This window comes from Cryptomeria japonica, chromosome 2 (assembly GCF_030272615.1).
Source record: "Cryptomeria japonica chromosome 2, Sugi_1.0, whole genome shotgun sequence".
Classification (NCBI taxonomy): domain Eukaryota; kingdom Viridiplantae; phylum Streptophyta; class Pinopsida; order Cupressales; family Cupressaceae; genus Cryptomeria; species Cryptomeria japonica.
The window spans coordinates 203,246,243-203,269,519 of NC_081406.1; the positions used below are offsets into that span (position 1 = coordinate 203,246,243).

General features: G+C 32.8%; 1 protein-coding gene across 6 annotated transcripts in view; it reads right to left on the reverse strand.

The window, feature by feature from the left end:
- Positions 1-2,706: 2,706 nt before the first annotated feature.
- LOC131046294 (uncharacterized) overlaps positions 2,707-23,277 on the reverse strand; it is a 64,323-nt gene continuing 43,752 nt past the window's right edge. For 2 of the 6 annotated variants that reach the window (XM_057979995.2, XM_057979993.2), the window contains exons 4-9: positions 20,786-21,260; positions 4,531-4,599; positions 3,996-4,094; positions 3,664-3,856; positions 3,048-3,457; positions 2,707-2,960 (exon numbers count right to left, since the gene is read on the reverse strand). In XM_057979995.2, coding sequence (XP_057835978.1) covers positions 2,742-2,960; positions 3,048-3,457; positions 3,664-3,856; positions 3,996-4,094; positions 4,531-4,599; positions 20,786-21,229 — 1,434 coding nt within the window. In that variant the 5' untranslated portion in view covers positions 21,230-21,260 and the 3' untranslated portion in view covers positions 2,707-2,741. The remainder of the gene's footprint in view (positions 2,961-3,047; positions 3,458-3,663; positions 3,857-3,995; positions 4,095-4,530; positions 4,600-20,785; positions 21,261-23,277) is intronic. The other 4 variants (XM_057979998.2, XM_057979997.2, XM_057979996.2 and 1 more) reach the window with 4 other exon arrangements.

Consider the following 23,277-nt stretch of genomic DNA (forward strand, 5'->3'; position numbering starts at 1 on the left):
GACCATCACAAAAACCCGATCCATCCTAGCAAAACCAAGACTTGATGAATTCCCAAGCCCGCCAAATACTTTTGGCAACAAAAGTGCCCTGAATGTGCACAACATCTTTCTTAATAAAAGGGTGTGAAAGCCAATCCCCTTCTAGGCTAGTCTATTGACTACATGCCCCAAGGAAATACAATTTCAAATCAAAAATTTCCAAGCTTCATTGCTAGAAATAGCTCTGAGGACCCATTTGGCACACAAAGCAACACCATTTTTTTTGGTAGAGAAAAGACCAAGGCCTCCAGAATCGCATGGGAGACAATAGAAATCCTAAGTAACTCTGTGAAAACCATGATGATCAGCTCCATTAGCCCAAGAAAAGTCTTGCAGAATCTTCTTAAGCTTGTTGTAAGAGACTTTGGAAGGAGCCCAACAAGAAGATTAATAAACATGTGTGGCCGCAAGCACCTTAGAGAAAATCTAGAATTTACTAGCCAAAGAGAGAGGTTTGGTAATCTAGTAAGAAAGCTTATTCTCAATTTTAGCTAACATAGCATTCCAAAGGGAAGCAACGGACCCTTGGAAAGCAAAGGGAATGCCCAAGAATTGAAAAATCTCCCCATGTTGGATACATTTCCAGCCATACTAAAGAATCCAAGGTGGAGTAGGAAGGAAAGGTTGCCTATAACATTGGGTTTTGTGCCATTGGATAGACAACCCAGACACCAAGCAAAAAGTGTCCAAGCAATGAAGTGCCTCCTTGACATTATTCTCCTCTTCAATGAGAGTGAGAAAAGAATCATCCATAAAATGGTCATTGATAAGATGAGAAGATGACTCACTGAGGAAAATCCCCCTGACAAGTCCAATTGAAATGGTAGAATCAAGCACATACAAACAGGGGGCAAGAGGACATCCCTAGTGGATAGACCTGAAAAAGGCCAAAGGCCAAATATTGGCGTCCATTAATGGTGATGCAAGTTGAAGCATCCTCAAAAAGCATTTGTATAGATTGGATCAAGCGAGGTCCAAACCCTAATGCTTTCAACATCACAAGAATAAAAGGCCATTAAATGCAATTATAAGCTTTGGAAAAATCAATTTTAATAAAAATGGCTCTCTATGGTAGATTGGGAGTGAAAAGTATCCAAATAGACCTTATGCATATCAGAGCCAACACAAGGCCACAAGGCTCTATAAAATTCACAAGGGAAGCCATCACAACCAGGAGTTTTGTCATATGCCATCGAAAAAATAACCTCTTTAAGGTCCTCAAGAGTGAGAAATTGGTCACAAAACACTTTGAGCATCATAGGACCGAGAAGGAACAACCGCAAGGAATTCTTGCAAGGCTCAATCACACTTAGGGGAATTTTCCTGCACAATGAACACCTTCTCATAATGTCTGAAAAAAACTTGAAGAATATCTAGTATCTCAGAGAGCACCAATTGACTAACCTTAATCCTTTTGATCCCTAGAGAGGAATGGCAAGCTCTAAGATCCAAAAATTACTCTTTATAAGCCCAGTCACCAACCTTAAGCCAATGCAATCTGGATTTAATATGTGTCCCTCTAGCAGCATGGTTATCTACTATATATTTTTTATGTTGAAGTTGGGCAACCTGGACCTATAAATCAGGGCTGAAGTGTTTAGCCATTAAAGCTCCTGTAGTAGATTTCAAGTCCTTGGTGGTATCCTCATAGGACTGCCTACGATACAAGGCCAACTATCTACCATAGATGCAAATAAAATGAGTTGTATGTTAGATAGCATCATTCCACCATGAAATCCAGTCAATAAGGTGAATGGAACAACTCCCAATATAAGGGATATTAACTCAAATGACTTGGATGGGGAGGTGACACTTGTCACCTTCTCATCCTCTCCTCGGTGATGTCTTTTACTCTTTTAAGAGGGGACAAAAATTAGGGCACTCAATTCCCCAAGTGTTCCCTCATAAATGAGGTATGCGGAGTGGGGTTGGTACCCTCAACTCATCTATCCCCCAAATTTGTCACTCGTCTTAATGAGGAATTTTGGAGACTTAAAACAAGCCTTAGGGCTTCAATTACATATCCAATAGGGTGCCACCTCAAGGGTATAGACACTAGAACTCTAGTTTGTAATTTAAACATGAGAATTCACTCAAAAACTCACAATAATAAACCTGACAAACACATCTACATCAAATAACGAAACCTCATTTCCTTCTAAGTCAACAATAGTTTAACTTATAGCTTCTCATATAGGAAATTGATTTGGAATAAGTATTTCTCAAGTATCCTTCATTACTCTCCTGCACACAGCAAAGACATTCACTAGCATAGTTAGACAACAATAAGAATTCATTTTATTTGATATCATTTTTTCATCATTTTTACTATGGAGTTACCAAGAATATTTTCACACAATCATCTCAGAAATAATCCCTTAATCTATCTAACCATTTATTGAATAAAAGCATGTAATGGTTTGGGGTTGTATTAGATATACATGAAACGGGGTGTTACATATGTATAATGTCCTTCCATAATAGTCCAATATGCAAAAGTCCAATAGATATGTACAAGAGTTATAAAATAGTTGAAATATGTGTGTCTATTTAACTAGACTTATTTATAATAAAATTAACTTATTTACATGAGTTATTTATCATAAATCACTTATTGGATTTTCAAATATATTAAAATGCATTTAGTAAATCAAGTAGATAAATGTGGATTTTTTAAAAACATTTAATTACATATTTTATGTTTAAGAATATACTCCAATCCATATTGGTATTGAGTATATCAAAGTTCCAAATATAAATGCAGGAAGTAAAGATAATAATATATACACATAAGCCCTCCAAGGATGACTACTTTGATGCATGGCTCGAACTTCTACTACAAATGTGGACACAGTACTTAGGCACCCTAAAAAGCCAAGTTGAAGGCCTTCTATCACAATTCTTTTAGTATGATCCTTAACCTGCAATTAAAAAATGATTTTAATATAATAATAGAGTGGATAGACAAAATTATAGTATAGGAAAATAATTTTAAAAGAATGTTGTACCACTAAATGAATTGTTGATAAAGCAGCCATCATAATGCTTGCCATGATATTTGTAAGTAATGTTCCCATTGGGATCCATTTTAAGTACTTTTGTGCTCCAATTCCTTGGCCATTCAGACGTGCCATAAACCATCTCATCCACACTCCAAATGGTCCAACCATACTGGCTATCCATAATTTTGTCTTATGGTGGGATGTAAACTCAAACACTACTAAAACAAGGCTTCCTCCCCATAATATTCCAATGATAAACATGAGCATGATAAAGCCATATAATTGAAATTGATTGTATTCATAAGATGGGATCCATGTCAAGACTAACCGTTGCTTCTTGACTTTATTATGAATATATTCAATTAACTTTGCAAATTCAATCCCTAATATAAGTGACATTTGGGAGAGCTCCATTCCTGTCATTTTATAAATAATATTTTATTATATGGATAATTTAATCATTAGATTATATATGCTAAAAATAATATAAAATATCTAAGAAATGTGTATAAGGTATAATGATTATGTATGTTCATACTTAATTTGTAAATTTTCTTCCTTGTGATGAGAAAAAAGTTGCTTTAAATCATTATGGGATATATTTTATTATTTTCTATCTTACCTAAAAGAAGACCAATAATTCCAGTCACCCAATGTCCTTCAGTTGTTAAGTTTAGTGTTACTTGAGTCCAAGATGTGAAAGTAGTAATGCTTCCCATCAATCCTGATGATAGTCCGATGGCCAATGCTTCAGAGAAAACATTGATATTATTTTTGAACACAACTCCAACCCATCCCATGAAAAAGCTTCCAACCTATCACCAAAAAAGTAACTACTCATAAATCGAAGTATTATCAATAATCATTAGCTACTAGCAATTTGTAACATCATCTACAAGGGAGAGATTTATTATGCTCATTGAAAGAGGGAAAAAATAAAGATAAAATCCTCACCATATTTGAAGGAAGATCAATATATAGAGCACTATGATCATTTGTTACATTGGCTATATTTGGTCCAAGTAATATTTGTAATGCATACCTTATGAATACCTACACAAAAGAATATGTTAATGCTTCGATTTCAAATATAATGATTTTAATCAAATATAAGTTTTAAACATATAATTTTAGATCTTATATTAAAAATATATTTTCATAATTATTAAAAAAAACGTCTCTTTAAAATATTAGATAGATGTGTTTAAATAATTTATTGCATTTTGTATCTCATGTAAAGTAAAGTTATATTAATATATTTTATGAGGTGACGTGGTATAAAGATATTGTAGATTATTATTAGGCTAAGAATTACTCATTTTTTATTACAAATTTCACTACATATTTGTAATATAGAATATTTAAATTTTTCCATTTTTCCTAGTATACAAGCGATGAGAAATATATGAGCATACATGTGACAACTAGAGAAAACAATCTTATTTATTTATGATATATGAAAACTATAAATATAGATATTGAATCTTACCCCAAGAATCCCAAACACTGCTAGATAAGAAAGGATCAATATATATTCCATGATTCGTGAGCATTTTACCTGCCAATATAATAAATTGTTTTTTATTTGTTAATAATAAATTATGTAGCAATCAACTTAGATATAAACATTGTTGAATCCATGACTATCTTTTGAATATGCCATAACTACCTTGTAAGGAAAAAATTAAATATTTAAAGATTGTTAGTTAATGCATAGTCAACTTCATTAATAGAGATAATTTTTAGTTACAAAATCCACTATAATCTTTTAAAAATTTAGAAGAAATTTCTTAAGAATCTCATAAATATAATTGGATTTGTCCTCTTACATTATCTAATAGCTATAAGAAACAAAGGAACCTCAAAATTATAACAACATGTTAAATTTAATATTTAAATATAATTAAATTGTTTTCTTTACAATAACTAAAGTATTATAAAAATATATCTCATTAATGTATTATTAGGGAATAAAATAAATGGTTGTAAGGATAAATGGTTTTTTCTAGAGGTAGTGTTGAACAAAAAATTTGATGGGCCTCCAAAAGAAATTCGTGTTGTAGGGGATAGAAATGTGATTAGGGATTATTATGGAGCCTTTCTTTTGAGAAGGGGTGAAATTCCCAGGTAACCCAAAGAATAATTAATGAACTAAAGATGAAAGTCTTTTTGTATGGCATTTAGACTACTTATAATGTTATTAGGAAATTAGGGTGAATGAATTCACATACTATTATAGTTAGAACATAATGTTATTAGGGATCATGCCCTTATAATATTTATATATTATTCTAATATAAAATTATAAAGCTTGATATATACTATATGATTCATGAACATGTCTCATTAATATAATTGTAGTTCTATAACTATTATATTATTAGTTATTTATAAATGGTAGTTTTGAATAGGTGTGATGAATACTTCTTTAGGTAATTTTTACCCTTTTTCTTATGTTTAAGGAGGTTCTTCCTCATTGAGAGTTGGTAAGAATTGGATTTTTTGCACAAGACTATAAAGGCTTGTGTAAAGTGACATTCTCATTTTCTATCTATATTTTCATTTAGAAACTTTTGAAAATGTTTAATTATTAAAACGATGTTTTGTGTGATTTTTTGTTTGAAATGGTTTTCCCCATGTATATATTATGTAATGTGTTATGTTTACATATTTTACAATTTTTATTTTTTATATTTTGTAATGATTAATAATATAAGATCTTAATTTTTAATATGACATCAAAGCAATTTAGACTATACTTTAATTATTTTAATAAGTTGAACTAAATGCATGTAGAACTTGATAAAAAATAATTAGAAAAAAATTTAAAAATCAACATGTTTATAAATTTTACAAATGTTATCTTAGATTATCTTCTTATTTTTTGAAGATTGGAGGTGCTCTTTAATAGGAACATATATGAACATTATGTATCTGGAGAAAACCTAAATAGTAATCAAAACTTATATTGTAGAGTACTTTCAAACATTGCCTATGTTCGTGAGCCTTATACAAAAACTAAAACCTTTAATGATCTTTGATTAAATTACTTGGTGGTGGCTAAGCATTTTCCTTACAAAAAGGATTCATTATGTTGAGTGTCCAGATATCTAAGTTAAGACAATCCAATGGCACAAAACCCAGTGTTATCGACAATCCTTCCCTCCGATCCCTCATTAGATACTCTAGTATGGGTGGAAATGGATAGGTCATGATAAAATCTTTCAATTTTGGGGAGTTCCTTAAATTGCCAGGTTCGAAGGATCTCCTATGGATCTTTGGAATGCAGTCCTCACAAGAATAGAGAAGAAGTTAGCTTACTTGATCACCAAACCACTTTCTCTAGCCAGGATGTTTCAAATTTTCTCGAAGATTTTGGCAACCACTCATGTTTACTACAATTCTTAACAAGCTTCGTCCAAAGCTTCCTACAATAACCTTGAAAAGCTTCTCAGAGATTTTTAGTGGGCCTCTTCAACAGATCACCATAACATTCATAGAGTGGCCTAGGAGTATTGTTATCTCCCACAGGAGTCTAGTGGACTTGGGCTTCTTTCTACTTAGAAGCAAGGTCTCACCTTATGTGTTAAATGGATCATACGTGCCATCTCTAGCAATGAAGCTTAGAAAATCCTTCTCTGTCATTGCATTTATTTAGGGTTCCCTACCAATAGACCTTCTTAAAAGGGGATTGATTTTCAAAACCTTCTCACTATGAAGGATGTTGTTCAGGTAACAAGTACTTTTGTGGCCAAAAGCATTTGTCATGCTTGAGAAGTTGTCAAACCTTCCCTTTGGTGGAATGAATTTGGTTTCAGAGATGGTCTCTCATTCAACTAGCATAACATTTGGTGGTCTCCCCTTGGCCCAAGTGCTTGGAGTTTGTGCTTTGTGCTTTTATAAGCATGACATCCACACTCCCTAAGACTTTTTTCCTCAGGCTACTATAAGTCTTTACTCATGGGAAGATATGTGAGCCTAGTTACAGCTTGCCCGACTAGATCGACAAACATTTGACTATGTCATTTCTACTTTGCCTCTGAATATGCTACACAAGGCGAGTATTTATTCTAAGAAACCTTGGTGATAAGATTAGCATTGGTTTCCTAATATTTCCTTTTGCAATTACAAAGCCCATATGTGATACCATTGGATCTCTTCGCACCTACCTATGGTGCCAACTTTGAGTCTTTGATGGATTTGCAATCCTCCCAGGTGTTTTTGAGTCGCAAATTCCACAATATTTGGTCTACTATCCTCAAAAATAAACTTGCTCAATTTTCTTAGTGCATTCTTTTCCAAGGCTTGCCTCTAGGTTCTCATATGAGGCATGTGGTTATTCTAGATCCGCAATACCCTTTTTGTGGTCAGCCTAAAAATTTCATTCACCTCTTTTGGTTTGCCACCATACTCATAACTTGTAGAATTGGATTCATAATTCTTTTTACCTTTCTGGCCAAAGCCTTTTTCTTGTCATATGGCCCTTTTGGGGGATTCGCCTTACATCCCTTTCAAATTGCCCAAATTTGAAATTCTTTTAGGGTGGAAATCCTCTTCACAATTTGGAAAGATAGGAATGATATTTTGTTTCCTCATAGCTCTATTGATACTCATATCTTGTTTTTTACTAAAGCTTGTGTATGTAATAATGTCATGCTTCATATTCAAGTGCAAGCCAACAAGGTTGTGATAGAGGTGTCCCACCTTTAGACCCTTTTTCAATCATTTGGGAAATGCCCCTACAAGTACATTTCCCAAAGTGCCTCTCTATACTTTTGTTGGTGCCTCTGCTAGTCCCTTAGCCTCTCATGATCAGTACTCTGCCCCATGGATGCCCACGTGGACATAGCTCTTTTGCTCATTGTTCACAGCCTAAGGCTCCTTATTGCCAATATAATGGTGGTAGTGCTTTCAACAAGTGGCACTCTGCCTCTCCACCATGCGGGGTTTTTCCTCCAATTGGGGATCAAGGTGTGTGGGCCTAACTAATGGAAGTGGCAACGGGTGGTCGACTTCTAGTGGTGGAAGTGGTTGGCTGATTTCTGGTGGTGACAGTGGGTGGCCTGATTCTTCTAAAGGATTCCCACATTTGACTTTCGCAATCTTGCCCTCTCAAACAAGGTAGGACAAGGAAAAAGTGGAGGCTACTATAGAAGAAGAGTGGTCCCTTCCGAACGATAACCCTAACCCTGCTATCCTATGGGGTCCTAAGGATGACAAAGATCCACCTCCTTCAACTACTACTTTAGCCACTTAAGCTGTTGTTTTATGTTTTATGCTTTTTGGTCTTAGTCTTTGTTACTGTGTTTTTTATTATCCAAGCATTGCCCATTTGACTCCTAAGTTGTGATCCTATATCCCCCTACCTTTTTTTGTGAATACTGTACTTTATCATTATTAATGAAAATGGTGGTTATTAATAAAAAAAAATGTAAGTTCATTGTTTATTAAAGACTCTAAAAGTGAATTTAGGCAATGATTGGAAAAATTATAGTTATCGCAAAATAAACATCTCACAATTCCAAGCCTCTCCCTGGGGATGTGGTTCTTATGGTTGGGGATAGGCCTTGGACTCAATCATTGGACTATGAGGGCCTTCCCTTCTATTGTCGAAGGTGCTTCTCTACGGGTCATTTGGCTTCGAATTGTTCTCTCTCTTGACACAAAGGCTTTGCTACTTGGTGGAAGGATGTTATTGTTGATCATTTGATGGCCAATGTTGTTGATACTGATGACTCCTCTCAAGCGGATGATGACTCCTCCCGGGATGAGGTTGTGCCTCTTACTGTTGTTGAGGCTCCTGTTGAACCCCTCAGTGCTACTAACTTGGCCTCCTCTGGCCCTAGGATTGTTGCTAATGCTCTACATCATCGATCCACTCCTGTCGAATATGCTCCTGGTGTTGTTTTGTTGCAACATCTTGTTGATGTTCTACTGCAACATCCTGATGATGTTCTACTACAGCATCCTAATGATGTTATGTTGCAGCAACATGTTGCCATTCTATCGCAATAGCATGTTGTCGATGGTGCTTGTAACTCTACGGGGCCCTCCCTGCCCAATCCTTCTTTTGATGGCCTTAATGATAGTATTGCCTGGATCGTGGTTCATCACAGGCGGAAGGGAAAATCTTACCCCCTCCCCCAAATTTTCCTTGGCTCGAATGATTGTCCCAATCTTTGAGTTGGGTTTTGGGTTGTTGCAGGTTTGATAGGTGAACTTCTCACAGGTCTGACCTTGGTTCCTTTAGGGTTTGTACCCCTATTTTGTTGTTTCTTTTACTGCCCTTGGGCTGTGTTTTTAAGCATCAACACCCTTGTCTACTATTTTTGTTAATGTTGATAGTCTTTGGCTATGTAAAGGGTCAGCACCCTAGTAAACGTTGTTTTTATAATAAAAAACATCTCACAATTCATAACCTATTTAATAGTTTCACGTAATGAAAGGACATTGAGAATAGTATCATGTTTTTAACATGCTAAGCATGTATTAATAATGCCCACCTTTAAAACATATAATGATTTCATTATTATTTATGTATTTTTCCAACTTTGATTCTTTGTTTCTTTGAATTTCTTTTAAAAATAGTTTACTTCAAAGATCTTTCTTCAACCCCCAAAAAATATTCTATTTTAAAAATTCCCATATCCATAGAAATGCATGTGCATATATGGCTTTAACTCAAATTAAAAGTGCCCTTTCCATAACATGTGACTAGACATAGGCTAGTACTTTTCACCTTGATAATTATATGACTTAACAAATTCAATCATTAAAAAAAAACTAAATATTATGTATTGAAAAATTATTACATTAAATCTTGAGTTCAATTTAAACAAAATTATTTTATTTTTTTAATAAACATGTAATGTCAAGAAGTTAAATCTAACAAGCCGTTGTATTTTCATTCTTTGAGAAGCAAGCAATGATATCTAAATATAGCAATTCATGTTACCCCTAGGAGCAACAACTTAGAGACTAGCCCAAGAGCATTGGTCAAGGCAACATAATGATGAATATAGTAGCATTCATAGCTTGATCAAGGAAAGCTCTAATTTTCTATCAAAATGAAGTAATAACCAATTTTTGGAGATATTTTATCCTATTTATTTATGAGATTCTCCCTTTATAGATTACTATGAACTATTTTAATATGATAGCTATATCATTCCATGGGCGAATAAACTTATTTAATATTAGTTTTGATTTAATAAAATCATAATTCCTTATTTAAATAAAAACCCACAACTTCATAGCAAGTCATTTATTTTTCATAAATTGTCTTATGATTTTGGACTTCTCAAACTTTTATTGTACTATTATCAAAATATTTGTCAAGCTAATCTATAATAAATATAATTTTTATTTTATTTGTTAAATCTTGTATTTGATATCTACAAACTTGATTTTTGTTTGATGTCTTATTAATGCATACGCTAGTGAACACCTGTCCAACACACCATTGGTAATGAAATAAATCCAATAGTTTCACATTGCAAGTGTAAATATTTCCAAATTTTTATAGATTACTTTCTTTTTAGATAGAACTACTTCAAACTTCCAAATTAAGAAGCTAGAAGCATTCACTTTGACAAATCAATTAATTTTATATTTCATAAAGGATGCAACATACCTAATTTGTATTTTTTGTTATTATTATTTATTATTGTGTATTGTTTATTCATTATAACTTTAATTTTGCATCTTCTTTGGATTGTTCAAGGATAGAATATTCATTGGGTACGATAGATGGATGTTCCAATGATTTTATATCTCCTCCTTGTCTTAAGGAGCTAAAATTTGGGGAGAAAGGTCCTTCTAGTGCGATCAAGCAAAGAGCTCTAGATCATTTTTTCAACCGTGCATTGATTTTAGGTTGATCATTTGTGTCATTTAATGTTTTGTAGTTATTATGTAGCTATTGTTCAATATTTTACTAAGCATAATTATTTTCTTTCTCTTTGTACAATGGATCAAGACCCTTTCAAAATCCCTGCTTGCCTAATCAAAAACATTAATTTTCTATATATTTATTGTAGTTTTATGAAAAAAATTATTTATGATAAGTTGTTGATTAAATTTACATGATCTTATTATTAACTAGTTATCTAAAATATAATTATTATAGATAGTCATTTGTGCTTACAATAATATAGAAGTGCATATCAAAACCACATAAGTATCATGTAAGAATAACACATTATAGTAAATTATTTGTATTACTTATGATCATTATGAACCATATATGTAATAATCAAGGTCTTCACATGATAATTTTTAATGTTATTATCTTGTATTATAGCCCCATAGGGTAGCCTGGTTGGTTAAGGGCTTTGGGTTCTTCCCATATAGGTCTTGAGGTCAACTCACGCTGCTCTACAATTAACCGGTGGTCGAGGCGTTGGGGCCAAATTAGTCACCTCTTGTGGACTAGTCTTGCCTCTTCGAAGTCCCCAACTTGGCAGAAAAAGTAAGACCAACGCAAGGACTGAGGAGACGTTGGGTTAAGTCGTACAGCGGGTGAATAGAAAGATCCTGCCAGGGGATACCACAAGGTTAAGAAAAAAAAAATGTTACCATCTCGTATTAGTTCTTTTATAGTTTATCCTCTTATGGTTGAGCCTAGTCACTTCATAGAACCTTGTTTGCACCTAATATAAACTTAAAACTTATCATCCTACCTTATGACTCTATTTTTGAACTAGATGAAACTATTTAAATGGGGACCTTTGAACAATGTCATTGTTGACTATGTTAGTTAAACCTTAGTTACAACAAATCTACCACGACCTCTTACTGTTGATGTTGTTGTTGCCAATGTTGCAACTCCTACCCTTGAGGATTTGCAGCCTTGTTCTACTCCTACCAATTTTTCTCCTAATGGTGTTCCTCTGCATTAGCCTGTTGTAATTTTGTTGCAACTTGTTGCGGTCCTACAATAACACTCTGTTGTCACTACTAGTTGTAACCTTGTGGGGTTCTCTCCGCTTGATCTCTCTCTTGATGGTCCTAATTATAGTATCGCCTAGATTGTAGTTTGTCACAGGCCGAAGAGGAAGTCTTCCCCCATCTCCCAAAACCCTCCTTTTCAAGGCTTGGGTGTCTCTACACATCCTTGAGTTGGGTCTGGGTTATTTTTGGTTTGACATGCTTTCCTATTTGCCTGTCTAACCTTGTTGTTTGGGGGCTTGCTCTCTTGGTTAGTTATTCTCTCACTATCTGCAAGTTGTTGTATTATGGACAAGCACCCTTGTTCTTGCTGCTTGATGTTGTTAAATGTGTTGTTGATAGTATTTGACTATGATAAGGGTCAGCGCCCTAGTTAATGTTGCTTTACTAATTAAAACAAATCTACCACAAACTATGTCACAAAAATAAATGGTGTAGTTGTTATCACATGGATGGAGTAATACTTCAACGAGCTACCTTCTATGGATCTTTAATCAAAATGTTAAACATAAAAGTAACTCCAAATGCATCGATGTGACTTAAAATATTACTAGAAGATTTTTTTCATCTCAATACTAGTAAAATTTCCACCTCATTATATGAAAATCATGTTATTATGCTCTTACGAAAGATTAATATTTTTTTTTTAAGACTAAAAATTAAATTGAAGATCGTGAAAATTTTACTCAAGAGATAGTATTCCATCCTGTAAAATTTCTCCTCAATTCTATTCATCTAATTATCTAGTGGAAGATGTACTATGATCAACAAGAAATAAGATGGAAACTTAACAATCGCGTGTCAAACCTATATGCAATACCGAATTCTCCAAATTCAAACCAATTGTAGCCTTAAGGCAATGTCATTAAGGGGGAGAGTGTATGTTAGTCATATATCCTGGTGCCTAAATCTTGGATGTGGGACCTAATAGGTATAACAGAAGACCTCTAAGCATTATATGTATAAGTCCTTAATATATTGTAAAAAAATTCTCTTGGTAATTCGTTCACATACAAAAGAATTGTATTGAACCTAGCATTGTACTGAACCTAATTGAGGCTAGTTTGAGGAGACTCAAAATCTAATAAAAACTTTATAATACCTCAAATATATTTTTTAAAATACATATTATAAATTATGACAAGATTACTTTCGTGTAGTTTAAAATAAATGATCTTCATTTTGGCATACATTTGTGCATGCATATCATTGTCAAAGAAGACCTACATTACTAGGGTACTTCATTTTTTCTTTGATAAAAAATGGCAAGTGATGCTCCTTATTAGCATTAAGGAAAAGTCTTTGAACATAATTTTATTAGGGATTGTACCCTTGTAATATTTATATGTTATTCTAAAATACAATTATAAAACCTTATATATATTATATGATTCATTAAGCATGTCTCTAAAATACAACTATAAGATTGTCAATTATTCACAAATGATAATTAGAAACATGCCTTATTTAAAATAATTATACTTTAATAACTGTTTAGTTGTTGATTATTTAAAAATGGTAATGTTTTTTTATTAAGGATCAAACAAGTTTTGAGGGGACCCGAAAACCCATACAGGTACATTTTACGAGATCCAGAACTTAGAAACAAAATGTTGCACATAGATACATCAAAGACAAATGACCGCCATTCCACAATGAACTGTTAGCCAGTCACAAGAAACTAAGCATCAAAGCACAAGGTGACCCACATAAAAGGCCAAAGCCAACAAGCAAAAAAAATTAGAAAAACATAGACAAAGGATTTTGCAAGGCACCTGCAACTTGAAACATGGGTTTTTGCAAGGCTCCCATAACCTTAAGACCCCAAAAAATAAGAAAAATACACACATAAAGCATCTAGGTAAATGGATTTTTGAAAGGCTTCCACAAACTTTTAAAAAATATCAACATCTTCTCCTCCCAAGCATCCAACACCAAGAAGAAAAGTTGCACTAGAGGGTTTTGACTGGTACCCACAACCATCTTCAAGGGTTTTAACATGGCTCCCATAACCATAAGAATAACAGCTGTCGAGTTCCCCCCTCCAACAAGTCCCTTTCACACCATAAAAAATCGTCTCCACCTCTATAAAAGATGTCCTCACCTCAATAGAGGAAGCCCCCACCTCAATAGGGTCAGTGAAGAAAGAAACCATCAATGCAGAAACATCCATAGATCCAAAGCAACCAACCACCAAAAATAGAGCAACTACAAGAGGCTTGAAACAATCCCCTCTAAGACGAGAAAAAAAGAGATTCCACCTCTAAATGACCAAGGCGAGAACCAGAAAGAGCCTCAAACAGAAGCAACCACAAAAAATACCACCAAGAGCAGCCTGATAGAGATTCAAACACCTTGAAGCCAACAGAACAATAGTTCTTGTATCCATAGAGGCAAATAAAGATTAACACCAATGACACAGGAGCTTCCAGCCACCAGTAGAGCATAAAACCATATCGACCAAAACAAAAAAAAATTATAAATGGTAATGCTGACTAGGTGTGACTAATATTCTTTTATGTATTTTTCTACTCCTTCTCCTATATTTAAAGAGATTGCATTCATCTTTTAAATTTGTTAAGAATTATATTTTTTGCACAAGAATGTGGACCTATGGAAATGAGCACAACTAATACCCCAAATTCTATCAATATTTTTACATAAATAATTTTTAATTTGTTTAATTATTAAAATTATACTTTATGTCGTTTTTTCATCTATAAGGTTTTCCCATGCATATGTTGTGTAATGTGTTGAATATGTGTATCTTACAATTTTTAATTAATTTAATTTATATTTTTTATTAATTAGTAATAAAACATTCTAATTTCTAACAATAATTAATGTAGTGAATAGGCATTTTTCTCCAGATTAGAATCTTGGGGCTCTTTTGGAGGAAGTGTTGTGGAAAGTAATATTTTCTTTCATTAAGGTCAAACATTATTATAGAAGAGACAACAATGTGGTAGATATTTCAGCTAATAAAGGGGTACAAGACTTGGATATCAATCATATTTTAATAAAAAATAGTAACAAGTTGCCTAATATTGCTTTATTTTTAGAATGTTATCTACACCCCTTATGATAGGTTTTATGGATGTATAATTATAGGTGGGATCCTCTAGATTATGACTTGGTTATAATTTGAACATCTATAGTGAGGGGTTTTTACATTCATTTGGGTTTTCTTAATCATGATCATGTATGTAAGCCACATTTAGTTTAGACAATGTCACAATTGTGAAGTGACATTATTTTTATGTTGGCATTTGGCTTCTATATGATATGGGTATTGATGGATTGATGGTGGTATATATTGTTACATTTCTACTTTGGCATGATTTTAGTGGTGATTAAGTAAATATAGAGACTTGTATAGGTTTGGGAAGATGACAAAGCATCACCTTAAAATAATATTTCAAAGATATAATAGTGAGGTGAAGTTGAAGGTGTTAACAACAATCTAAGTTTATGCCAACTTAGAAGATAATGTGTTTCACATTGTAGAGGTTCTATTATAGTTGAGTTCCTATGTAAATAAGAGTTGGTTATTGTGAATAAACCTTTTTCCTGAAAGTTTCCAAGCCTTGTTGGTAAAATCCTTAGAGGACGGAGTCTTTATTAAGGAAGTGGTCTTTATTAATTTTTATCCTCAAATTTGATTACTTAAACATAAGTGCTTGGGATAATTTTTAATAAGAGTTTGTATGTAGAATGAAAGATGGATACTACAATAAATGCATTCACTCTTTAAATAAATTAAATACATGGCTACTAATGGATCCCACACAAATGAATGGCTTACATCATGCAAGGGTCAGATGTAGTTGATGGTTCATCAACTACATTAATTGGTGTCCAAATAAGTAGTTGGCATATTGGGGTGGACAGAGCTGAAACTAGAGATTCAATTCCCCTATTTTCTTAAGATTTTAAAATTTCCTTTACAATAAGGTTAATGGTTTTATCCCTTTCTTGACTTGTGACACTTTTGGTGTATTATTCCCAAGGGGTTTTCCCTGGACTAGATTAATTGGATTTTTTACTTTGTCATAACTTTCAAAGAAATGTCATTCCCTCCCACACCCCTCTCACTCTCACCCCTATTTCACCCTGTATGAGATTCAAACAAAAAATATCTTCTCTAATGCATCTAGTTATTAAGCAGATTGCTAATGGTCTTGTATGTCTGTCACCGCATCATGGTTCACATTCAAATGGGTTTCTTCTTGCTTAGTTTGGAGTCTTTTATTCTATAAAATTTAACCAATACAGGTTTAGATGCAATGGGCTTGAAAGTTGAATGTATTTGCGTTAGCACAATCTTTTGGTGTAGGTCTCTTCATGATCTTTCCAATGATATATCGTGAATGAAAATCTAACAATCAGTTTAGAAGTTATGGCTCTCAAAAATTGAACTCCTAGAATTCCAAATTTACTATTTTCATTAAAAAAATTACTTGAGTAGGAAAATGGACGCTTAGAATTTGAACAGTTAAGATTCTGGTGCCCAAATCAAGGCTTCCAAAATATTCTAAGGTAGTTATACTTTCCAAATAAAGCAAGTGAATGGGGGTTATAGGGTATATAGATTTAGTAATGTAGACTACGACTTTGGCATGCACATTATTGTAATGAGAAAGACCATGTGGCTATACTGCATTATTTTTTAAATGTTGTAGTTTCATTTCATTGGGATAATAGAAAGCAATTATTTCTTTCTTTATTTTATAAATGTCGATCATAGTACAATCTGCATTTTTTATTTCACAAAGTGTTTTCTCCTTTGTACTCTTTGAATATTCATAGTTGAGTAGTGTAATTGATGTCACTCGTGTAGTTCTTTGCATCTCTTATCTTGATCTACAGGATTTGGAGGTTCAATTGGTTCTATTAGAAATCATTACTTCTTCAAAATATTTTCTAGCTTCTACATTCTTCAAGAGTTCGTCATCATGTTCATATCTTCAAGGAACAACTTTTGCGGACATTTATTTCCTTCTCTTTCTCTTTTTGGTGAGAAATTGAATTCCTATTTGGTTTTTTCCTTCTATACACTTATAAGATACTTTCATCTTGTACCTTATTAGGCCTTGTTATGGAGACTTATATTTTCAATATTTAGCTTTCTTCCAAAATATCAACTAAGAAGGTGTGTTAGTGTGAAGAGAGATATACTTAAACTGGTTAACTTTTAGCATATCTAAAGGAGTCCTATTCACACTACTCTTAGGCGCAGTGGGTAGACATCTCACCTTTTTCTCACCTCATGTGTACACACCAAGTGTGCATATTTTTTTCATAGAGTCCTATATGTGTTACACTCTTAGAGGGTAGTTAAAGTTTCACTCCTTCCTTCTTACCTCATCACCCTTTCCTTTATATGTAAAACTCCTTTGTACATGACTGTTTCTTATGATAATAATTTTTATTTGGTAGAAGCATGTTTTATTTTACAAGATATCTTGGCTATTCCAACAATCCTTGAGTGATCTCAATATGTCTTGACTTTGATTTACCAAATCACATACTATAACTACTCTATAATCTTGTAATGGTGAAAAAAGGTGAATGATGGAGAGATCAAGAGGAAAGTTTTTCTTCCCTCCGAGAAGAGATGAAAGTCTCACTGTAGATTTCTATTCAAACACTTTATCCACATTACATTTAAAAGAGGAGGGAAATTCAATAGATCCAATCTCTTAAGGAAGAGATTGAATACTAAATGAATTCAAGACGAAGTTGTCCTGTGAATTTGAGAAAAATTTGTCGCGACCGTGCTAAAAGTGTCCACAGTCCTCCAAAAAATCCACGAAACGAAAAGGGTTTTTCCGCCTCTGCAAATGGAGTCTGAATCTGCAAACATAGCTGCACACCTGCAACCTACACACAAAAAAGAGAAGAAAAGGGGTTGGGATTGGGGGTTTGTCTTTAGGTCAAACCCTAGTTTTGGAATTAACCAAACGATGAAAGAAAGTACTTGCAAGTAAATGTAAATGAAAGACTCAAATGTAAGTCACCTCAAGAGAGGTTGTAGATAGAATGTAGGTAGATTTGTTTGTATTGAATTGAATGTTGAAAGGAATATCCTCTTCAATGGTTGAATCCTTGACTTGAATGCAACACCTAGCCTTGAAGGGAGACTTGAGAATGCTCAATGCTACAAAGGAATGCTTGAATGCTTGAACTTATGCCCGCCTTATCGCTTATCCAAATTTTTTGCTTGGTTAACTTATGCAAATGAGAGGACAAATGCGACTTATATACTCGTCAATTAGGGCCAATTGGCTGATTTTCTGTCACAGGCCTACACAAGGAAAGTTTTCCCGCTTTATGCAAAGTCCAATGCAAGGATAGGACATAGTGGGTCCCAAAATAGGGCAAGGACAAGGGTGCCACGCCCCTGTCCTGCCCTTGTCTCAAGACAGGAAGCAGGTTCAAGCAGTGCAGAGGGCAAAACAAGTGCGGTTTTCGGGGGTTGAGCAAGTCTCAGGTCTCCGAGCAGGCTTGGGGATTCAAATCGCCAATGTGAAGACCTTAATGTGGTCGCAAATTGCAAGGGTCGCAATTTTATGACACTACAAATCTAAAAAATAATAAATCATCGTATCTATATACAACTTTGAATGGTAACATATAAATGGACATATTGAAAGAAGTGTTGTAGCAAACTCTCTTAGTGGCAACCACTTAATGCATCCATATTGCTAATTTGAAATATTATTTCTTAAGTACCCCTCAATCCACTTGTTCACTATCTATGTTTATCGATAAGAGTTAGTACTTGGAATAAGTTGTATACCTATCAAGTTGAAATTTCCATCCAAAAATAAATAAGTAACTTTATATCCCTTTCACCCATAATGTTCTTGGGCAAGGGGTGTAAGATAAATATTAACAAAAAAACTCACTTATGGTGCTTCAAACTATGTAATTATAGAAAATAATGTGTATACTTAGCAAACATATCAACAAAACAAATACAATCTCTTTCATATACCTTAGGAATCCCTAAGATGACTTCTATAAACATACTCTTTCATTGCTAGTTATGAATTGGTAGTGGTTGAAGTGAACTTATTAGAGAAACTTTCTTGCCTTTATTTTATTTGCAAGTCAAGAATTATCTAATATACCTAAAAAAACCTCTTTAATCCCTTTCCATGAAAATATTTCATTTATTTTCTTCTAGTTCTTGTGATATCCTTGATGACTTATTAAAGGTGTGTCATGAAAATCCCTCATTATTTCTTCCTTAACTTCAAACTTAAGTACTAAAATGACTCTATTTTTGTAAAGTTTGAGTCATGAGCCACTGCTATACATTTGTCATATTTCACCCCATCATCAAGAATATTAGAACATAAATTATTATACTCATACATGATAGACTTTCCAATCAATAGAAATAGTGCAAAGAGAGCATAGAGTAGGCTTCCAAGAAAGTCCAACCACAACATTTTTCTTTCTTTTCATATACTCTATGTCAGAAATTCATGCTTGTCACTTAATTCTTTTGGGAATCATTCAAATCTATTTGAAATTCAAACTTATATTAGAATGATTTAGGTAGCATTATTTAAAAATATAGGTGTAAGGAAGAATTAGTTTACTATTTTATCACAATATTTTTCAGCCAAATTTCCAACATCCAATCTAATATGAAAATATTTATGAATGGATTTTCTAGGTGCTTCTCATAAAAGATGTGGATTTTTCTAGATAAAATTCAAAGGACTCAATCAAAGATTTTTTTTTATGCAAAGATAAAATAGTGAAGTTGGGTGAAGGGTCTTCCAGGCATGCAATCAATCTATAACAATATTGTGAATATGGGGCTAGATATGTGGATGTCCTTTAGACTTTACATTAGGATAGGTGTTTAGTGGGTAGTAATTAATGTTACAAAGCCTATATTTATTGAGGAAGGTTTCAAACAAGTGTAGAGGAAGCTTCTAACAAAACGGGATGTGATATTTCATCCCTCAAGGAAAAATATAAGTGATTGGCAAGGCAATGGATAATCTTTGTCAGGGCATAGCTATGGACAAGGATGGAGGTACAATCCTAGATTTTGCAAATAGTAATGAGCCTAGTCATAGATAGTTATAGAGCCTATGGAAATTCAAGATCACGTTCTAGTTGTTAGGACATATGAATGTGTGCAACATGGATGCTAGGTTTTAAGTTTCTTTATGTGTTGAATGGAGATCAAGTTGATAGTTTCTTATGGTTTTTGGTAGTTCTCCCTTAGCTCAAGTTGCTAGTTTTAATTCATTATGGACTATATTTTTTTGAATTTGGTAGTAATGTATGTCTTTTGAGTGCTTTATTTTGTAGTTTTCAACCTTTAAAATGGTTAAAATATATTTTTTTGTTGAATGGGAAAGGGAATCAATGGAATACTTCTTTTACCAATAAAAATTAAGTAGAGAGTAGCATATTAACCCCATGAAAGTGTTTGTAACATAAAGGAGATCACAATGCACTAAATTAATAGAGATGGTACTAAATTAATAGAGGTGCTATTCTTATATTAAAGTTAAATATATTAGAGCATGTAACAACAATTTTATAAGCTCATCACTATTCAAAAGATATTGAAATTCTATAAATAAATAAAAAGTATTGAATGGTTAATAAGTATTTCAAAATTACTGCAAATTTGAAATGAAAGATATAAGACAATATTACACATGCACATCCTTTAATGATTATATGGGTAAGATAAGAACTATTCAAAACAAAAAAAATGCATGAAATATATCACACTAAATGGATTTTGAGAAACTAACTTGCTTTTGTGAGTGTTGAGGTTGTTGGTTTCTATCCATGTCTCCTCCTTCCGGTGCCACTGAAGGGTGCTTTGACAAGGGTAGTTCAATGATATCAGAAGACAATGGTGTTACAAGTGAAGTTACAGCGCATGTAGAATCTCCATGTGGGAAAGAATAAACAAGTGCATCATTTGGCATCAATCCCATCTCAACCATATTCCCATTAATTTCAAGCCTTGTTTTGCTATTGAACGATTGTCTTCCACCATCATCACCAGCCTCTGCCACTTTCTCACTTTCATCAATTTCCTCCACTACCTTTGTTGGCACATCATGTGAAAGGCTAATTGAGCCAATCTCATGCCAATTATTATTTCCATGTTGAAAACTTGTAAATTTTAAATTTGAGTGTGCTTTGATTTCAATGCTAGAAGCATCTTCTATTATTGGAAGATTAGCCATCTTACCAATAAGTTTTTGATCAACACTGAATCTGCACCAACAAAAAAGATAGTTGTATAAATGCATGTATTTTAAAAGAATAATTTCATAATAATACTTCATGTTTATATCCAACCTATATATTTCTAATTTGCCTATTTCTAATCTTATTATTTATTGTAATTTTTATAAAATATTGAATAATAATTCTTTTATAAAGAAAACTAAAATGTAGTCATCCCACATTCATTTTTATTGAACTTTCAAACATAAAAAGCTAAAACCATATGTATTTCAATAAAAGGGTTAAAGATAATATAAACTAAAATCTAAATAGCTATTTAAATATTTTATATTATATTCAATTTTTAAATAGTGGTTCTTTGTTTGTAATAGCTCTTTTGCATGTCTATTAAGTAAAACCAAATTGTATAACTAATAAAAAAAGTTATTAATAAATATTGAAGAATCTATATGGACCTAGTAGTTGCATTTATATTTGATACTTTTTCAATAATTTCATTTGGTCTATCAAACTTTTATAAATCTTATCTCCCAGTAAAAGGTTTAAATGATTTATTTTTTAAAGAAGTTACTCATCATCCTACATCCTAGATCCTTCACAATTCCACTTCTATTTTATGCAAAATGATTTTCTAATGCTTTTTTTTTAAGTTACTTATTACCTTACATTCAATAAGTCAATTGTTTAAATTCAATAAGTCAATTGTTTAAAGTAATGATAAAAAAATTGGATCTCATATTAAATTTTGAATCTTAAACAATAAGAAACCGAAGTATCAATAGTTATCAATATTTATAGAAGTGAATTTCTATTGGAATTGTGAACACTTGTAAGAAAATGACACAATTCTAACCCCTAATTACATTAAATGGTATATAACCCATTAAACTTGTAATGAGGATAGTAGACATAATATTTTTACAATTGATATAAATGAATTAGTATATCATTTTAAAAATTATTAATGATACATTTGAGGATGAGGAAAATAGATGATTGAATTATATGAAAAGAATGTGCTAGAAACATAACAAAACATAACAAAAGAGGAATTTCAAGATAAAAGAAAATAAAAAATATAATTTAATAAGAAAAAATAGACTTAAAAATTATTTTATAAAAATAAATAGACATTTCATATAGAGTTCAATCATCCATCATAAAAATAATACATATTATAATGAATATATAATTTACTTAAGTATTTCTCAATTTAATGCATGGTACACAAATAAAGTTGAATCTTAAATATTGAGGATGAGGAATATCATTCAAGTTAAATCTAGAAAAAATTGGCAAGTGATGCAAAGGGATTCTCTCCCTTCAACCCTTCATTAAAATAAATTAGCAAACTCACAAAAATCTGATTACACATATACAAGACAAAACATAGAATTTTGTATTGGAAATAAAAACATAAGTTGATTACAATATGTGGGCCTATTGACTTCACATCTAATACATCTAAATATTATTACAAATGCTTCATAACTTGCAAAAAGAAGCTACAACAGCAATTACCATCCAAAATCTGATGTCTCCTTTCTTTCTTGCTTCTTCACCTTCAAACCTCAAAAACTTGGCCTAGATATGAAGGAATTGGAGTTGAAATTGCTAAAACTCCACATGAGTTACCTCCAACTATGGTTTTGGTAACCCCAAGCTAAAGAACACACCAAAAGAAAGAGGGAAGCCTCTTTTCCAATTAGAAATTGCATTAAATGTCAATAGATGCTTTTCCATCTCCATCTCTAAACCTACCAATAATATTAGTCAACTAGACCACCTTCTCTACTCAACAAGACCACCAAATTAGAAACTAACCAATAACTCATTCTTGGAATCCATTTTTAATTGCTATCATTTAGAAGGGAAAGTATGAGTGATCAAAATGTTAACTCCCAAAAGATCACACCCAAACAAGAATATTCCAAGTTTCAAGAAGAATATGCCACATTCAAATTTGAATTACCAACTAAACATGCCTCCTAAACTATGGCCATAAATATTTAATAAATTTGGCCTTTTATTATTCATCCTACAA